We start from the raw sequence: 18,522 nt of genomic DNA on the forward strand, positions 1-18,522 counted from the left end.
CTCATCATGTCGGGATGTCTACCACAAAAGTTTGCAGATTGTCACCTTAACATGTGACTTTGACAAACACTTTAAACTCTTGGTTCTCACAAAAACGAGCTCTGTTGCATCTAGAGAAGTTTTAAATTTCAACGGAATTGGATCCGGTCAGAATGTGCCTCTGGAGAAGGCAAACGATAGACAAATGTGTGGAAGTGTGGAAGTGTTCTCTCCTGATCACGTCACTTTCTTATCTGCATTTCCCCCTTTACCATGGCTTCGATCTTCTGCTACACCGCTCCAATCACGATCCAAATCATAAGATATCTGTTTCTTGGTGGACTACAGCTAATAGTTCTGTCTTATATTTTGGTGTTTATACAGGAATTTTATCAATATAAACTAAAATTCTAGTAAGAATATACAAACCATTTTATTGGCAGTACCTGGTTTATTTGAAGAAGCTAGTATATACCAGAGAATCCTGAGTTGAGTACTGTGCCTCTGTTTGTATCAACTCTAGAGTTGAAATTAAACAAATGACTAGTAATGTAATGATAGGTCCCAGTTATAGGGAAATCAATGTTGATCAATACAAGAACACTTTGGTTCTTAAAGAAAAGTTTACGGCAATATTTGTCTTCTCTTTTCATTTAACTTCAACTCATGCTTAGATACAAAATTATTAAAAGAATTAAACTAACTACTACGTGAGTGGGCCACGTTAAGTAAATACAATCCCACTAAATAAAAGGCAATATTGAAACTAAAGCTTCTGAACAATTGATTTGGTCTTCATGGAGATGGCCACGTTAACTTCTTGCTCAAGTTATATGTCATCATGTCGGGATGTCTATTACAACCTCCGACGTCACATCTGCTGAACGCTCATAAGAACAAGTTAGATTGCTGCGGGAACTTGGTTCGTTAGTTTTGAACAGGCGCACTCTCGTTCTGCAGATAGGACAAGTAGCGTGCGACTCAAGCCAAGCGTCGATGCAGTGGGCGTGAAACCAGTGTTTACAGCTCGGCAAGAGCTTGGCTTTGTCTCCTTCTTCGAGCTCAGAGAGGCAAACGACGCACTCGACGCCGTCCTCGAATTTCCGAGGGCTAAAACCAACGACGGGGATTGATCGGATGAGGATGGAGCGGCTAACACTGGCCAACTCCGTGATGTTGATGATAACACGGTCACCGCTGGCACCCAAACCATGATCATTGTTGGCATCATCATCATCATCATTATCAACAAAGTAATCTTTATAGGCGCCAGACAGTAGTAGTCCAAGGAGTTCAAGGGAAGCACCCAGAACGATACCAACCAAAAAAACTCTGTGGGCATTCTTGTCACCACGATGATAAACAACCCAATACTCGAAGCCAAGAAAAAGCATACAGATAGCACTAATAAGTATCTCCATAATGTCGCTCATCTTCGAATTTATGTGTTTCTTATTCAGAATAGCTGAAGGTGGAAGGATACTAAAACTTGAGTGAGAAGAAGTCGCGTAATGATTTTGATTTGTTTTCGTGGACATACATTACATGTATTTATAGGTTAAGTGATCTTACCATTGTTCGTTAAATTAAAGGAAAACTTTACTAAACCTGAATAAATCAAAAAGGAAAAAGTAAGTAATTTCCTTATTTACTTATCAAAAAGGTAAAAAGGTAAAAGAAAAAAAAAGCAAAATTTCCATATTTTAACTAAACCATAACCATAAACTACACTCTGATATTTCGGTTAATAATCGAATTCCGAAATATATTGTTTAAAACAATATATTTCTCAGATATCAGATATTTCTCGGAATTTTATATCGGAATTCGATTTTCAATTGAGTTGTCACATGGGTTAGCAAGTTTTACATGCCATTCCTTTCTACGATCAATTTCGACTAAACCGGGACATACATGTCGAAAATTTCGACTCGGTTAATTCCGGTTCAGCATTCATCAGAGAGACACGTAAGCGTTATTACTTATTACCGCGCGTCACACTTTACACATGTATATCATTCCCCTTAGGGCTGGGCGTTCGGGTACCCATTCGGGTTTCGGTTCAGTCCATTCGGATCTCGGGTTTTCGGGGTCAAAGATTTCAGCCCCATTCGGATATTTCTAAATTTCGGTTCGGGTTCGGTTCGGATCTTTGCGGGTTCGGTTCGGGTTCGGATAACCCATTTAAAATATTTTTAAATTTTCAAAATTCATTATATACTTTAAATTTTCAAAATCTATAAGAAAGATAATATATTACATATAAATTTTCATAACATATATCTCAAAATACCTTAATTTAACATATAAATTGGTTTTCTTTGAATATTTGGATAAAGAATCAATAGATATTAACTATTTTGGTGTTTTCAGTATACTTTAGCTATTTTAAACATTTACTTTTGACTATTTGCATATATTTTCCGAGTATTTTGGAGAACTTAAAGGTATCTTATATATTTTTAATATTTTTAATATACATTATATATAAAAATAATGTATATATTTAAGTATATAAATTTATTTCGGATACATTCGGGTACCCAAAATATTTCGGTTCGGATCGGGTTCGGTTTCGGTTCTTTAAATACCAAAATTTTGAACCCGTTCGGATATTTAATCAATTTCGGTTCGGGTTCGGTGCTACTTTTTCGGATCGGGTTCGGTTTGGTTTTTCGGGTTCGGATTTTTTACCCAGCCCTAATTCCCCTAGTTTCTCGGGGTCTTTTACGCGCGTGGGAGCTAAAGCGCGTGCGTCTTACTCACAATCGCTTCCTAGGGTTAGTTCCGTTGCTGCAATCCAATCACGATCCTAACCTGACCTAACCTAAACCCCTTTCTGATTACCTCACACCGATCTTCGATTCCTTGCTTTCGAATCCCCAAAATCGCCACCGTGCGTAATAAACCCTAAAAAAACCCTAATTTTCCCACAATTAGATAAACCGTCAACGAGGCGATGGCGTCTGGTGCTATAGCTCCGAAGGCAAAGCACAAACGGAGCGAAATCAGCAACAAAAGAACGAAACCCACGACGGCGTCGGCGAGATCGGAGAGGCCGCCGTCGTCGTTTCCGTCGAATCCACTTATGTCGGAAGATAAGATGAAGATAAGTCTGAACTCAATCTCGAAGCTCGAAGCTCGCAACTTGAAGCGGAAACTAACGTCCGAGCTCGAAAAAGTCAGGACCTTTATCAACCGCCTCGACAAGAAGAAGGGAGGAGGTTGTTCCGACAAAGGTAAAGCTCAGGTTTTGAAGAGCTGCGGTGGCTTGCTTTCGAAGCTGATGAAGCACAAGTTTGGGTGGATTTTCAATACCCCGGTTGATGCGGTTAAATCCGGTTTACATGATTACCACACGATTGTTAAGAAGCCTATGGATTTAGGGACGGTTAAGAGTAGGTTGAGTAATAAGTACGAGTCTCCCTTGGAGTTTGCTGAGGATGTGAGGCTTACTTTTAACAATGCGTTGCTGTATAACCCTGTGGGGCATGAGGTTCATCGTATGGCTGAGTTTTTGTTGAACATGTTTGAAGAGAAGTGGGCCCCGCTTCAAACACAGTATCAGTCTCTTAATAGTAGTCAACAAGAACGAGCTCCTCCTCCTATAGTGGTTGAGGATAGGACTTTGGAGAGAGCAGAGTCTATGACAAACGCGGTGGAGCCTGCAGCTCTAACCGTTTCCCCTGAGAAGCGTGAAGAAGAGGATAGGGACTTGACGTTTGAGGAGAAGCGGAGACTTAGTGAAGACCTTCAGGATTTGCCTTTTGATAAGCTAGAGGAAGTTGTTGAGATTATAAAGAAGAGGACACCGGAACTTGAACAACAAGACGATGAGATTGAGTTGGATATTGATAGTCTTGACCTCGAAACGCTTTGGGAGCTTTATAGGTTTGTGACAGGATATAAGGAGAGCTTGAGTAAGAAAAAGGAAGAGGGTGGATTGGGATCAGAAAGAGAAGGTGAATCTGTTCACGAGAGTGTCCAAGAACCTGTGAGTGCAAGTAACTAATTGTCATTCAGTTCTCTGCTTTTATCTAGACTCTAATGATATCATGTTTCTTCTTTTGTGTTCACAGAACACTCTAGTAACTGGCCCTGTATCGACGAAAGTTACAGAATCAGGTGAGATTTCAGTTCTTAAGTACTAGATTAGTCTCTTTTAGCCTCACTGGAATAACTCTACTTTAATCTTGTTTTTGACATTTTAGGTCATGTGGCATCTCCAGTTCGTCAAGTAAATGCTGGTGGATCAAGTAGTTCTAGTAGTAGTAGTGGATCAGGCTCTTCTAGTGGTAAATGTTGAAACTTGTCTACTCTTCTTCTCCCTTATCAGCATTGCGTTTCCAAACCAGTTTACTTACACTCCTCTTTCCTTATGCAGATTCTGACAGTGATACTGGTAACTAACCAAGACTGTGAAAGTATTTAGCATAGGTGGGAGAGCCTTGGTGTTGTCAGTTTCAAACTTGGTGCATCTCTCTCAGTAGCAAACCTAGGTTGCTTTTTTGTTCCAGCGTCCTCCACATCAGATTGTTTCTGTATTATTAGTGTTCTTGTTAACTGTACATAAAAGTGAACAACATCTCAAGTGTTTTGTTTTGGCCTTGTCATCAATTTGAACAGGCTTGTTATGTACACTTCTTATTTGTTTTGTCATCTTGGATGTTCTTTTATTCATATCATCATTATTTGAAACAAACTGATAGACAAAAAAGACATGCTACCTAATGTAGAAAAGTTCACCAACTGGTGGTTGCAGGAACAAAAGCCATGCTTGTATGTAAAGTTACCCAACATGGATTCAAGACCTCAACAGTCTGTTCCATTTAGTCTGTTTTAAAAAATGTCGAAACAAACATCTGCAGATTCGCGGATGAATCAATCCATCTTCCAGCTTGTGCTTGTTAGTCTTCTAGTCATAGGATCCGCGAGATGGATCCTTGATGAACTCAAGAGCAACAAGAGCCGGATATTCAACCTCTATGGCTTCAGACAGAAACCTGCAGTGTTTGTCACCAAAGAGGATCAGCTTGATGAGAGCTGCAACGTCTTTGAAGGACAATGGGTTTGGGACAACGTCTCGTACCCGCTTTACACCGAGAAGAGCTGTCCTTATTTGGTCAAACAAACAACGTGTCAACGGAACGGACGGCCTGATTCTTCTTACCAGAACTGGAGATGGCAACCTAGCTCATGTGACTTGCCCAGGTATGAAAGAAAAAAAGAGGCATGTGTTGATTGAGTAGTGACTTAAACAATCTCTTGTGATGTTTTCAGGTTCGATGCTTTGAAACTTTTGGACGTGTTGAGAGACAAAAGACTGATGTTCATAGGAGACTCAGTGCAGAGAAGCACGTTCGAGTCAATGATCTGTATGGTACAATCAGTAATACCTGACAACAAGAAGTCTTTCCACAGGGTTCCTCCTACGAAGATCTTCAGAGCGGAGGAATACAATGTGTCTATTGAGTATTACTGGGCACCTTTCATAGTGGAATCGATTTCAGATCATGCAACTAATCATACAGTACACAAAAGGTTGGTTAACCTCGACGCCATTGAGAAACATAGCAAGAGCTGGGAAGGTGTTGATGTTCTAGTCTTTGAGAGTTATGTTTGGTGGATGCATCAACCTAAGATCAATGCAACGTAAGCTGAATAACGCATAAGCTTTATCAAAGTTGCTTTGCATTTGAGCGCATAGAATGAAAAATTATTTTTGTATCTATATATGCAGGTGGGGAGATACTAGTAAAGTCCAAGAGTATAATGTGACGACTGCTTATAGAATAGCGTTGGAAACATGGGCCAAGTGGTTAGAGACGAAGATCAATCCAGTGAAGCAAAGAGTTTTCTTCACAAGCATGTCTCCAACTCACCTATGGTATGTTCTAGTCCTGCGGTTTCGTGTATTTTCGGTTAGTTTGGATCGGGTATTTTCGGTTTTGGTTAGTTCGGTTCGACCACAATCCCACCTAAGTAAACCTATAAATTCAGTTCAGTTTTCGGTTAATGTCGGTTTTATTTTTTTTCTGAAATTAACCTATTTTTCTTGTTTTGGTTAGATTTTAGTACATCTATTTAAACAGCTCAGATGGTTTCGATTAAATTTAGTAAATTCGGTTTTGATTTATTTTGGTTAATTTCAGATAACTTGTTTGTTTTTTCTCTTTACACACTAAACTAACCAAAAACGGAATCGAAATCGAAATATTTTCGGAAAGCTTTCCAAACTAAACTGATCTCAAAACTGAAACTGAACCGAGAACTGAAAATTTTGGTTCGGTTCAATTCATACGGGAAGGGCTAGTATGTTCCTTCAAAACTAAAACAAAAACATAGAAGGTTTCAAAAGCTATACAGATTATAGACGACAGAGCAAACATTTTTCAGTTTCCAAACACATGGAGAATGATTTGGGTGTGTGAACTTGGCAGGAGCTGGGAGTGGAATCCAGGGAGCGATGGAACCTGTTATAACGAGTTATATCCAATAGACAAACCATCATACTGGGGCACAGGATCAAACCAAGACATCATGAAGATAGTTGGTGATGTTCTAAGCAGAGTTGGAGACAAAGCAACGCTCCTGAACATCACGCAGCTATCAGAATACAGGAAAGACGGACACACGACTGTGTATGGAGAAAGGAGAGGGAAGCTTTTGACGAAGGAACAGAGAGCTGATCCTAAAAACTATGGAGATTGCATACACTGGTGCTTGCCTGGAGTTCCTGATACATGGAACGAGATTCTCTATGCATATTTGCTGCGCAGTCATCGAAATTAACTTCTGAAGAACATGAAGTTTTTACCATTAATGGTTTTTTTTAGATAGGATGAAGTTTTGGTTATTCATTGTGAAAAAAGTTTGCATCTCAGAGCAGATTAGCTCGTTTATGTTTTTAATAAAGCAAAAGGAAACTCACTATTATACAAAGGCTTGGTTTAAACTAGTACAAAATGATGTGAGCATGACTCTCACAATAGCTCCCATTGGGAATCTTCTGATTCAAGTACCTGTGAGCTTTTGGAGTCTATGGCTTCTTTGACCAGATCAGAACCCATATCTGCATCTCCAAACCAAATTGCAAGCTGCTCATACTCCTTCTCTCTTATTCTTTTTGTAGCTAAAGCATCCAAGATCTTTCTCTGATTGTGATAAAAAAAGGTAAAAGTTAGGCAATGAGAGATAAGTAAATGCTTCCTTTTGAGGTAATGCTAAGTTTTTCAGAAGAAGGATGATGGAAGCCAAATTAAAACCAGTCAGAATGAACTGCAATAGGTTCAGGTTTATCACAACAGACATATTATCTACGAGAAAGTAAGTAACCACCTTTACCGATCTGAGCTTCTTGGTCCTGACATGGAGTGCATAGAGTGCATTGTCGTCAACACAGGAGGGCTCTTCTCGAAATGATAATGCTTTGGTATCCAGTGGAGCAGCATCAAATTTGCCATTAATCACATCATCTGAATCATCTACAGAAATTAAAAAAAAAAAAAAGAGTTGCACATGAAACAATAGCATAACCAGAACTGAGTAAAGGGTAAGTGAAGCACTAACCCTCCTCATTAGAGTATCTCATGTCTGCCACATTATCTTGAACAGACGCATCTGAACTCTTTGTTTCGGTTTGATTTAGATTTGAATCATCTATAGAGATCCCAAGCGTATCTGGATCATCATTACGTTCTATTACAGTCCCAAAACTTTCTCCCGAGCTTTGAGTAGTAGACTGAGATTCTGTGGAAACATAATCTCTGAACGATTCAACCTTAACTTCTTCTACATTTCCCACTTTATTAGCAGAAAATTTCTGAGGAGTTAAAGTGTTACTGATCTGAGACTCCTCATCGCCATGTCTAGTAGCTGATGTGAGATTACCAGCACAGTACTCTTGAATCAATGAAGCTCCAGAGAGTGTTTCTCCATCAGACGACGAGGAAGAGGAGGAGGAGACTGACAAATCCTCCTTCAATATATCCTCTTCAACTTGTAAATCCTCAACCCCTACATATCCTGAAACGTCAAAGTTCTGATGCGATGGTGGATCAGAAGGACTGTCACACCTCGGTAAACCGAGCCGGTCATGGTGTTGCTGCAAATCAGAAGAAGGGTCCTCTCCGGACTCATCTGGATCAAATCTTACAGATTCCCATCCAGAAGGATCACCTGAATTTAAACAAAGAGTGCTCTGTCCAAATATAAGAAACAATCACTCATTATTACTCTTTAACATCATTTTCATTAGACTGAACCGAATTTGACAACAATAAACAATGGAATCTCAGAGAAGAGAGTACCTGTGAAGTGAAAGTGTCCACCTCCACAAGTATAGTTTCAAGCTTGTTGTAGATTTTACCAAACCATGCTGGACCCATTGTTTTACACTACAAAACTATGCAGTAACAGCAACAAAAACACACAAAAAGGTACAAACTTTGGTTAGGAAACAACATCATCCCAATAAGGAAAGACGATCAAACAACAACAAAAGGAGAATTCCCAACTTAGAAACAACTCAAAAACAGTAATTTAGCAATTTTTTCCTCGGAGAAGAAGAGTAAATAAGTAAAAACTCTCTCGAGTTTAGTGATCAAAGCATGAAGATCTCTGATACAGAGAAACTCAAAGACGCATCGAGTTACATAAAAAAGGAAACTTTTGGATGAACAGAGCGGAAAGAGACAAACCCTAAACTCCAAAGTAAAACATAGATTGAGAAAAAAATAAGGAAAGAGATGAAGAATTTACCTTGAGAAAGTAACGAGGAGACGACTACAACATAGCTTATTATTATGATCAAACGAGTAAAAACTTGAACAGAATCATCATTATCATCACACAACAATTATATAAAATCTTTATTATATAATATTAAGATTTTTAAGGGTGGGTTTAAGATTTTTTTTTTTCGTTTTATATTTATTATTTAACCAAGTGGATATTTATTCGGGCCATAAATGGGCTATGCATGGGCTAACGCTTCTCTTGAGTGTTGTTAATGGGTTTAGATTATAAGAAAAGCATAACTTAATGTGCTTGTTATGTGTATGCTTACGTATATGTGTTTAGAGGAAGGATACAGAATTAGAAGAAGTGGATGATGCCACGTGGAGGAGATGGCCAAAGAGAGGCATGGGTCTGGCCATAATCTACATCGGTAGAAGTGAGTATGGATTCTACCCCACTCCAATATTGTTTTATTTTTATGTATGCATAAGTTCCATTCACATTTGATGATGATGCGTGTATATATAAATGCAACTGATCTCACAACACAGACACACATTATATTCTATACTTTTAACAATATCCGACTATTATCATACACATTCAATACAAGAAAACACGCAGATTCTGAGGGAAATACCGAGGGAAAATGAGTTCCTCGGAAATTTCGGACAAAATATCGAGGAAATACCGAGGAAACCAAGAAATAGGGTTTCCTCGAAATTTCCTCACTATTTTTTGAGGAAATTTCGAGGAACACCAACTTCCTCTGTAATTTTCGAGGGGATACCGAGGAAACCAGGGTCGTCGGAAAAAATCGACGGATATTTCTAATATTTCGACGACATCTTGTAGCCGTTAGAGAGCCGTTGGGAAAGCCGTTGGGGGATTTAAACAATTTCGAGGAAATTTCGAGGAAATGTCTGTTTCCCTCGAAATTTCCTCGATATTTCCTCAGTATGCCGGGAGGATTTCATCTATAAACACAGCCACCCCTCTTCCTCTTCATTCACTCCATTTCTTTTCTTCTTCTCTCCTAGTCTCACGAATTTGATTCCAAAAAAACATGTCTTCTTCAAATTATTTTCGTTCTTGGATGGATCGACCTCATTTGGATCCGGACACGAGATTGCTTACGGAAGAATACAATCAAGGTATAATCGAGTTCATGAGGGTAGCTCGCAAACAACCGGAAGCAGAAACAGGTAAGTTAAGATGTCCTTGCTCTAATTGTAAAAATAGAAAAGTTATTAAAGAGTGGGATGTTTGGACTCATCTATTATTGAGTGGGTTTACACGAAGTTACAAAATTTGGTATCATCATGGGGAAACTGATTATGAACTTGGTAGTACTAGCGAACCTCAGCCGGCGGTTAGATTAGAAGAACCAATTAGGGCGGATGTAGATTATGGTGTAGGTACTGAGCAGATGATAAATGATCATTTTAGAAGGGAAGATTTACCCAATGCAGAAGCTAGGAGATTTTATGAAATGTTGGATGCTGGAAAGCAACCATTGTACGAAGGTTGCAGAGATGGTCATTCAGCTTTATCATCTGCTATGAGACTGATGGGCATTAAAACAGATTATAACTTGGCTGAAGACTGTGTGGATGCGATAGCTAATTTTGTTAAAGGTATTCTACCTGAGGATAATGTAGCTCCAGGTTCATACTACGAGGTTCAAAAACTCGTAGCTGGGGTTGGTTTATCTTATCAGGTAATAGATGTATGCCGCGATAACTGCATGATTTATTGGAGGGTGGATGATCAGCGGACTACATGCAAATTTTGTGGGAAGCCTCGTTATAAAGATACTAGTGGAAGAGTTCCAGTGCCATATAAAAGGATGTGGTATTTGCCTTTGACGGAAAGGTTGCAGAGGTTGTATCTTTCAGAATGCACAGCGCAACGAATGAGATGGCATGCGGAGCACTCAACAGATGGTGAGATTAGACATCCTTCAGATGCAAAAGTGTGGAAACATTTCCAATCAAAGTATCCCGACTTTGCGTATGAGAGAAGAAATGTCTACCTTGGATTATGTACTGATGGTTTCAGCCCGTATGGGAAGAGTGGAAGACAATATTCTCTATGGCCAGTCATTGTTACACCATACAACTTACCCCCAAACTTGTGCTTGCGACGAGAGTTTTTGTTTCTCTCCATTCTCGTTCCCGGACCAGAGCATCCTAAGAGATCACTTGATGTGTTTCTTCAGCCACTAATATATGAGTTGCAACAACTATGGGCTCAAGGTGCTGAAACATACGATATTTCGTGTAAAGAAAACTTTCAAATGCGGGCAGTACTAATGTGGACAATAAGTGATTTTCCAGCATATGGTATGTTATCTGGATGGACAACGCATGGAAGGCTATCATGTCCATATTGTCAAAATAACACTGATGCTTTCCAACTAAAACACGGAAGGAAAATGTGTTGGTTTGACTGTCACAGGAGATTCCTACCACCTGATCATCCATATCGTAGGAGTAGGAATTTGTTTACTAAGAACAAGAAGGTGTTTGACAGTCCACCTGCGGAAATTAGTGGGAAAAGTTTGAAGACACAACTAAGAGATTTTGGTGCAGAAAGGACGCCAGACATCGGTGGACATGCGCGTTTTCCGGTAGATGCTGTTGGAAACCTACATAACTGGCACAAAAAAGTATATTCTGGGATCTGCCATACTGGGAGGATCATTTGCTAAAGCATAATTTAGATGTCATGCATATTGAGAAGAACTTTTTTGACAACCTCATGAACACGATCCTTAACGTTCAAGGTAAAACAAAGGATAATTTGAAGTCAAGACTGGATTTAGGTGATATATGTGATCGTTCAGAACTTCATGTTGATGGGAATGGTAGGGCTCCTTTTCCCATATACCGACTTGATGCAGAGGGAAAAAATGCGTTCTTCGATTGGATTTCAAACGATGTGGAGTTTCCAGACGGTTATGCATCTAATTTGCGTAACTGTATCGACAGAAAGGAAGGAAAGTTTATTGGTTTAAAAAGTCACGATTGTCATGTGTTGATGCAGCGCTTACTTCCGTTTGCTTTCAAGGAACTATTACCACGAAATGTTCATGAAGCAATAGCAGGGATAAGTGCTTTCTTCCGCGATTTATGCGCCAGATCATTGACTCTTGAAGGTATTGAAAATCTGAAGACTAACATAGCCGTGATTCAGTGCAACCTTGAGAAGATATTTCCTCCCTCATTTTTTGATGTTATGGAGCATCTTGTTATTCACCTGGCAAGAGAATTGGAACTTGGTGGTCCTGTGCAGTATAGATGGATGTATCTGTATGAGCGGTATATGTTTCATTTGAAGAAGATGGTGAAAAATCTAAGTAGGGTGGAAGGTTCTATAGTCGCACAGATGATCAATAAAGAAATTTCAAACTTTGCTGAGTACTACTTTCCAGCAGAAGTTCAGACCAAAAACAGAAGACCTGCACGGCATGATGATAGAGGCGAACGGGCAACATACCATGTTACGGTTCCTGACATTTTCACAGATGTTGGACGACTTAGCGGAAAATCAAAGGACCGTCGACTTACTGAGCAGGAGCGCAGTCATTTGGAAACATATTTGCTCACCAACTGCGAAGATGTTCTTCAATATGAGAGGTAAGTTTATTATCTTACAAAATTTTATTTTAACAAATTAACATTTATATCTTAATTAATTACATTTTTTGTCTTCACAGGATTTTCATGGCAGAAAAGCGGTTCGAATATAGATACGCTACAGAGGCAGAACTAGAAGAAATGAAGCAAAAAGAATTTGCTGGATGGATGTTTACTTATGTGAGTGCCTTAAACAAATTAAAAAATCATTTATCACATATTTATAGAAATTAAAAAAATATTTATCACATATTTATACTCATATATATGTGCTATTAATAGGTGTTTGCTGGTTTGGCCAGAGGTGAAACATTTGACGATTGGATACGCGAAATGGTGGTTGGACCAAACTATGTTGTGAAGTCATATCCGAGATTTTGTACTCGAGGATATGCATTCACAACTGAAAAGACGAAACGTTCGCGTACGACCTATGATGCTGGCGTTTGTTCTGCATCGGGAGATGATGTATACTACGGACACATACATGAGATTTTGGAAATCAAGTATTTAGGCCTGCTTGGATTGCGCTGTACTGTTTTCTATTGTGATTGGCACGACATCACTCCAGATCAAGGTGTGAGAACAGATGCATTTGGTGTTACATCAGTTAATTCGAGACGAAAGCTGCAATATTATGATCCTTTCATTCTTGCTTCTCAGGCCGATCAGGTAAGTTATTGGTCATCATCTGTAATAATTTAAACTTGTACTAAAAAATTTTAAAATGTTACAGGTTTGTTATATCAAGTACCCCCGGATAAGGAACAGAGATGATCCATGGGTTACTGTTACCAGACTCAACCCGAGAGGCCGAGTTCAGGGGAGTTCTGAGCTGGAAGACCCACTACAACCAATCACATCCAGTAACTTAAGTGCAGAAGAAGATGTAGCAGGAGTTGGCCTTGTAGTAGATTTCACCGACTTCGCAGAGGAAGCCGTCGTTCACGCATAGGATGAACCAGTTATTGGAGAGTTTCACCAAGATCCAGATTCAGATTCATCTGCTGATGATGAGTCGGAATCAGAGTAGTTTTTTTTTTTTTTTTTTTTTTACTAATTTCGAGGAAATTTCGAGGGAAGTTAGGGTTTCCTCGAAATTTCCTCGGAATAACCCTTAACGGTTTAGGGGTTTGATAAAAAACACCTAGATCGTCGAAATTTCCTCGAAATATTTCGAGGAAATTTCGACGACCAAGATAATTTTAGGGGTTTGATTTAAAACACCTTGTTTCGTCGAAATACCCTCGAAATATTTCGAGGAAATTTCGAGGGATTACAAATTTTTTGGTTTTCCTCGAAATTCCGTCGAAATATTTCGAGGAAATTTCGAGGACCTGGCCAATTTTTGGTAGTTCCTCGAAATTCCCTCACAATATTTCGACGGAATTTCGAGGAACAGGGGGTTTTAAACCGAAAACAACGTTTTGCGGATTGAATAACACGTATATAACCTTCATTAAGTGTCTTAGCCAGATTATAAAGTCCAACTTTAGGGTTTTAACCCGAAAACAATGTTTTGCGGATTGAGACGAAAACCACACAACATGAGATAAACACTTATACGTTTTAATAAACGTTAAAGGAAATACTTACAATAATTTTTGTAATTGTGTTATTTCATTATTTATGATCATCTATACAAAGAAACCTCATTATTATGAATTACATTTGTATAAGAAATGACATAGGGGAAAAAAATCGATGTTTTCAAAACCCCAAACCCTCTTTCCTCGAAATTTCCTCACAATATTGTGAGGAAATTTCGAGGAAGGTTTTCCTCGGACTGTTTTTCATTAACCAGGAAACCCTAGCCGACAACAAGAAAATTTCGAGGAAATTTCGACGACCACATTAAGAATTTCGAGGAAATTTCGACGGACCCTGTCCGTCGGACCCCTCATAAATTAGGTTTTCATTCTTTTCTTCCCCATTTCTCTTCTCTCGATCTTCCTCTCTTCCTCTCGCGCGGCTACTCCTTCTCCTCTCCTCTCTCTTCCTCGCGGCTCCTCTCCTTCTCCTCTCCTCTCCTCTCTTCCTCGACGGATCTCCTCTCCTCTCCTCTCCTCTCTTCCTCTCGGCCTCCTTCCTCTCCTCTCTTCCTCTCCTCTCTTCCCATGTAAGTTCATATCTCTTCTATTCTTCTCTTCATAGATCTCGAAATTTAGGTTGTTAGATAGAAAATTCTAGGATTGAATGGATAGTTTAGGATTTGCATGTTTGGATTGTTGTTTGGATTGTTGGTATATTTTTTTTTTGATTTATTTTGTGTTTTTGATTTTTTAAAACGTTTTTTTGATTTTATAAAACGTTTTTTTGATTTTAAAACAATTTTTTGAATTTTTAAAACGTTTTTTTGATTTTTAAAACGTTTTTTTGATTTTTAAAACGTTTTTTTGATTTTTAAAACGTTTTTTGATTTTAAAACTATTTTTATATATTAAAACTATTTTTATATATTAAAACTATTTTTTTATTTATTAAACAATTTTTAAAATATTAAAACTATTTTTAATATATTAAAACTATTTTTTTGTAATTATTAAACAATTTTTAATATATTAAATTTTTTTAGTAATTATTAAACAATTTTAATATATTAACAAATTAAATAAATAATTGTATATATTAAATAAAATTTATTTATATAAAGGTCTCAAGAGGAACATACCCGCTCTCGACAGCGTCGTGGTCGTGGTGGTTCGGGGAGCGGCTCCATTTCGGGTTCCGCATCGCCGTACAGCTCCTACCAGACATCTCCTTCTCCATTTCCCTCTCATTCTCCTCCCGCTCCCGGTGTGGCACCCACTCCTGCTCCTGCTCCTGCTCATCCGGCACTTCTGAGAGTTGCGGAGTTTGTTCGACAGCCGGGTCGTGACCATCTTCCATATCTCACTCAGTATCCACGTGGACAGGGTCAGACATGGTAATTAAACCTATTTTTTTTTCATTAAAATTTGATTCATTTAAAATAATTAATTCTAAAATAATTAATTCTTTTTATTAGGTTTGACCGATCCAGGAACGGGATCAGCGGATGGATCAACAGTATGATGTACTCGTCCCTCGACAATGGACATCCGACTTTCACCGACTTCCCTCTCGAGAAGCAGCATATGTGGTTTCAACAGTTTGCGGTAAGTATTCTATTTTTTACTTATTTTTTACTTATTTTTTTCATTTTTAATATTAATTTTCTAATAATTGTGTTTTATTTTCAGCAACAATTCAACTGGAATGCCGATGATACGTTGTTTATCTATTACCACTTCGTCCATAAAGTTATGGACAACTATGGGAAGCAGATGCACTCGTGGAAGAAGAAGTGGGAAATAAACAAGGTTCGTTTTTATTTATGATACAATTTTTTTAATTTTTTAAAATATTTTTTTATTTATTTAACAATTTTTTTTTTAAAGGTTCCAAAGGGGATGGACCCGACGGTCTGGCAGGAGTTGAGTGTGCATTGGAGTAAGAACGAAGTGAGAGCAACTTCTTCCACCAACTCCACCAACCGCAAGAGCGACCGTAAGGGGAAGGGCATGTACGTCCATAACTTGGGTGCTCAATCTTTAGCCAGTCTGGGGGATCGCTTGGTAAGCTTGTCGGTTTTTATTATATTATTTAAGATTCTAATATTTTTTTGTGCATTTCTTTTAATTACTAATGTTTGTTTAATTTATGTTTTTTTCAAGGCGGAAGAAAATGAGGGGGAGCCGGTTGATCATCTCCGCCTAATAAAGACGGCGTATACCAACAAGAAGACCGGCGAGATTGATGATGGTGTTGTGAGGGATGTGGTCACCCTCATCGACAGTCAGATGGAACAGGAAGTGTCTCAGCTTCAAACCGAGGATGACGATTCGACGGGATCGACCGGCTTGCCTCGGGTTCGGATCAACCAAATCGTTGAAGCGGTAAGTTCATTTTTTAAAGTTCAATCCATTTTTATATTATTTAAATTTGACACTTTTTTTTTCAGTCGGTTCCAAAGAAGAAGGGCCGTTTGTTCGGTTTGGCTCGTCGGTCTCCCTCGGTTCCGTCTGCTTCTGCACCACCACCGTCCTATGTTGATCAAGAAGTCCTTCTAAGCCAGATGAGGGACAAGGATGCTCGCATATCTGCGCTGGAGTCCATGGTGGCGAGTCAAGAGGCGGGCTGGGAGGCACAGAGGAAGCTGAACGAGCAAATGATGGCGATGATGAGGAGCATGAACCCGAACGCCAACGTGGACTTCCCGACCATGCCAGACCCGGACTTCCAAACCCCGTAGTTTAATTTCTTTCAGAAACTCTAAATGTTTTCTTTTCGTTTGTATGACTTTGAATTTTAAATAATATGTTTTCAATTTAAATTTTAATTTTATATTTTCGAATTTAAATATTTTTTTTTAAAAAAACAATTATTAAAAAAAAAAATATTCAAAATATTCCGAGGAACAGCTGTCCTCGGTATATACCGAGGGATGTGTTCCTCGGAATATTCCGAGGGAAGGTTTCCTCGAAAATTTTCGAGGGCTGCTTTCCTCGAAAATTTTCGAGGAAACAGTCCCTCGAAATATTCCGAGGAAAACTGGTCCTCGAAATTTTCGAGGAAATAGTCCCTCGGAAATTTCCGACGAAACTGTTTCCTCGAAAACTTTCGTAGGTGTTTTCCCTCGGTATAATCCTCGGTACATATCGAGGGAATTGTTCCTCAATATATTCCGAGGACCTCTTCGACGAAGGGCAGTCCTCTAAATATCCTCGGAATTATGTTTCCTCGAAATTCCGTCACAAATTTTCGAGGAAATTTCGAGGGAAAATGAAATTTCGAGGAGATTTTTTCGAGGGACGTTTTCCTCGGTATTTCGTCGGAATACGCTTATTCCGACGAAATAGCGAGGAAAAAGTCCCTCAGTATCAGCGTGTTTTCTTGTAGTGATTATTTTAAGAGATTATAGAGAGTTTGACATGGCAACTTCCAGCTTCTCGTCTCGTGGTGCGCAAACCGTGAACACCATTTTCGTCAAGTAAGTCTGACTCCATACAGTGGCGGAGACAGTGCTTTAGCACAGTGGTCACTTGACCCATGTGATTTTTAGGAAACAAATTTTTTTACATGTATTTTGAAGAAAAAAATTGAAAACTATCACCATTTTAATTCATTGACCCATGTAATATATAGATGCTTATAAAGAAATTGACCCCTCTAATTGATTATGCTGGCTCCGCCACTGACTCCATACTAATAAATGCATTGTGTTATCTTTTTTTTTCTGATACACACATTGTGTTATCTAACTTGTATTTATACACATGCAATTACATATACAGACCGATGCTTAGGAAATCTATCCACAAGAAGAGCGGGTCACAAGACATAGTGAGGGAGTCGGTGAAGAGTGATGGCGCCAGCGTCCGAGAGGCCGAGATGAAGACGATGAGAGGTTTCTCCGTGGCCGGAGAGACGACGTCAACATCGTCAGAGAGTAGTTGGGTCCCACATGAAACCACGGGAATATACTATCCAAAGGGACAAGAGAAGGTGATGCAAGATGTGCCTCCTCCTCCAGCTGGTAGCCATGTGGACGAGCTAGTTAACTGGTTCTTTTGATCCTTACTTTCCTATCATCTCGATCTCACCATGATAGCACTACTGTTCTCGATATCTAAGTCTAATTATTGTTGTAAGGAGAGGGGGGGGGGACAAACTTTACTATACTGTTCTGTGTTGTATCATACATATCTGTGTGTATAAGTGTGGATATGTATGTATAGTCATATAATCAATGATAATGAATAATGATGATGGTAGTAATTAAATGAATTAATTTAAGTACCAATGCATGCAGCAAGTAACTGCTGCTTTATGCATGTTTTCATGAATTTGTTTGCTGATCACCCTTCTACAGACTAACTAAGTAAGGCTTTGTTTAGTGTCAAGCCTTATCCGAATAAAATTAATCTTTCTGCATTAAAATTGGAACTTACAAGTAGTTAACAAAGAGAATAAGAATGAAGTTGAACGTGGGACCAAAACTAGTCATTGTCTTAGAAAACCACAGGATTAGCTACTACAATCAGACAAGAAACAAGCATGTTATTTCTTTCTTTCTTTCTTTCAAAAAAACATGACTTCAGAAAAAAATAGAAAAGACATGACTTTAGACAAGACCCATGCA

General features: G+C 38.8%; 5 protein-coding genes across 9 annotated transcripts; 3 read left to right on the forward strand and 2 right to left on the reverse strand.

The window, feature by feature from the left end:
* Positions 1–818: 818 nt before the first annotated feature.
* On the reverse strand, positions 819–1,412 carry LOC108831432 (putative RING-H2 finger protein ATL61). The gene has a single exon (XM_018604982.1). The coding sequence runs from the start codon at positions 1,410–1,412 to the stop codon at positions 819–821; it is 594 nt and encodes a 197-aa protein (XP_018460484.1).
* A 1,374-nt stretch (positions 1,413–2,786) lies between these two features.
* On the forward strand, positions 2,787–4,655 carry LOC108843039 (transcription factor GTE3, chloroplastic). Its single transcript, XM_018616122.2, has 4 exons — positions 2,787–3,973; positions 4,059–4,104; positions 4,191–4,274; positions 4,364–4,655. The coding sequence occupies exons 1-4, from the start codon at positions 2,939–2,941 to the stop codon at positions 4,387–4,389; spliced, it is 1,191 nt and encodes a 396-aa protein (XP_018471624.1). The 5' UTR covers positions 2,787–2,938; the 3' UTR covers positions 4,390–4,655.
* A 126-nt stretch (positions 4,656–4,781) lies between these two features.
* LOC108843038 (protein trichome birefringence-like 31) lies at positions 4,782–6,909 on the forward strand. The gene is made up of 4 exons (XM_018616121.2): positions 4,782–5,190; positions 5,260–5,631; positions 5,720–5,866; positions 6,420–6,909. The coding sequence occupies exons 1-4, from the start codon at positions 4,826–4,828 to the stop codon at positions 6,769–6,771; spliced, it is 1,236 nt and encodes a 411-aa protein (XP_018471623.2). The 5' UTR covers positions 4,782–4,825; the 3' UTR covers positions 6,772–6,909.
* Positions 6,773–8,867, reverse strand: LOC108843040 (uncharacterized). 5 transcript variants are annotated; one of them, XM_018616125.2, is made up of 5 exons: positions 8,740–8,867; positions 8,289–8,383; positions 7,549–8,179; positions 7,318–7,463; positions 6,773–7,133 (listed from the first exon to the last, which is right to left on the reverse strand). In XM_018616125.2, the coding sequence occupies exons 2-5, from the start codon at positions 8,364–8,366 to the stop codon at positions 6,963–6,965; spliced, it is 1,026 nt and encodes a 341-aa protein (XP_018471627.1). In that variant the 5' UTR covers positions 8,367–8,383; positions 8,740–8,867; the 3' UTR covers positions 6,773–6,962. The 5 variants fall into 5 exon arrangements, with proteins under 5 accessions (XP_018471627.1, XP_018471628.1, XP_056850942.1 ...); XM_018616126.2 differs by having other exon boundaries at positions 7,318–7,454; positions 8,289–8,375; positions 8,740–8,866; XM_056994962.1 differs by having other exon boundaries at positions 7,324–7,463; positions 8,289–8,375; positions 8,740–8,866.
* Positions 8,868–17,288: 8,421 nt separating this feature from the next.
* Positions 17,289–18,164, forward strand: LOC108841441 (uncharacterized). The gene is made up of 2 exons (XM_018614197.2): positions 17,289–17,370; positions 17,675–18,164. The coding sequence occupies exons 1-2, from the start codon at positions 17,312–17,314 to the stop codon at positions 17,952–17,954; spliced, it is 339 nt and encodes a 112-aa protein (XP_018469699.1). The 5' UTR covers positions 17,289–17,311; the 3' UTR covers positions 17,955–18,164.
* The last annotated feature ends 358 nt before the right edge of the window (positions 18,165–18,522 follow it).

This window comes from Raphanus sativus, chromosome 2, assembly GCF_000801105.2.
Source record: "Raphanus sativus cultivar WK10039 chromosome 2, ASM80110v3, whole genome shotgun sequence".
In the NCBI taxonomy this organism is placed as follows: domain Eukaryota; kingdom Viridiplantae; phylum Streptophyta; class Magnoliopsida; order Brassicales; family Brassicaceae; genus Raphanus; species Raphanus sativus.

What these genes read in the sequence shown, in the direction of transcription:
- LOC108831432 (XM_018604982.1), bottom strand. Translation starts at nt 1,412, where the DNA reads ATGAGCGACATTATGGAGATACTTATTAGTGCTATCTGTATGCTTTTT.
- LOC108843039 (XM_018616122.2), top strand. Translation starts at nt 2,939, where the DNA reads ATGGCGTCTGGTGCTATAGCTCCGAAGGCAAAGCACAAACGGAGCGAA. An exon ending in ACGAGAGTGTCCAAGAACCT is followed by an intron (nt 3,974 to 4,058) that starts GTGAGTGCAAGT and finishes TTGTGTTCACAG; the next exon opens with AACACTCTAGTAACTGGCCC. An exon ending in GACGAAAGTTACAGAATCAG is followed by an intron (nt 4,105 to 4,190) that starts GTGAGATTTCAG and finishes TTGACATTTTAG; the next exon opens with GTCATGTGGCATCTCCAGTT.
- LOC108843038 (XM_018616121.2), top strand. Translation starts at nt 4,826, where the DNA reads ATGTCGAAACAAACATCTGCAGATTCGCGGATGAATCAATCCATCTTC. An exon ending in AGCTCATGTGACTTGCCCAG is followed by an intron (nt 5,191 to 5,259) that starts GTATGAAAGAAA and finishes TGATGTTTTCAG; the next exon opens with GTTCGATGCTTTGAAACTTT. An exon ending in ATGTCTCCAACTCACCTATG is followed by an intron (nt 5,867 to 6,419) that starts GTATGTTCTAGT and finishes TGAACTTGGCAG; the next exon opens with GAGCTGGGAGTGGAATCCAG.
- LOC108843040 (XM_018616125.2), bottom strand. Translation starts at nt 8,366, where the DNA reads ATGGGTCCAGCATGGTTTGGTAAAATCTACAACAAGCTTGAAACTATA. An exon ending in GAGATACTCTAATGAGGAGG is followed by an intron (nt 7,464 to 7,548) that starts GTTAGTGCTTCA and finishes TAATTTCTGTAG; the next exon opens with ATGATTCAGATGATGTGATT. An exon ending in AGAAGCTCAGATCGGTAAAG is followed by an intron (nt 7,134 to 7,317) that starts GTGGTTACTTAC and finishes TATCACAATCAG; the next exon opens with AGAAAGATCTTGGATGCTTT.
- LOC108841441 (XM_018614197.2), top strand. Translation starts at nt 17,312, where the DNA reads ATGGCAACTTCCAGCTTCTCGTCTCGTGGTGCGCAAACCGTGAACACC. An exon ending in GTGAACACCATTTTCGTCAA is followed by an intron (nt 17,371 to 17,674) that starts GTAAGTCTGACT and finishes TTACATATACAG; the next exon opens with ACCGATGCTTAGGAAATCTA.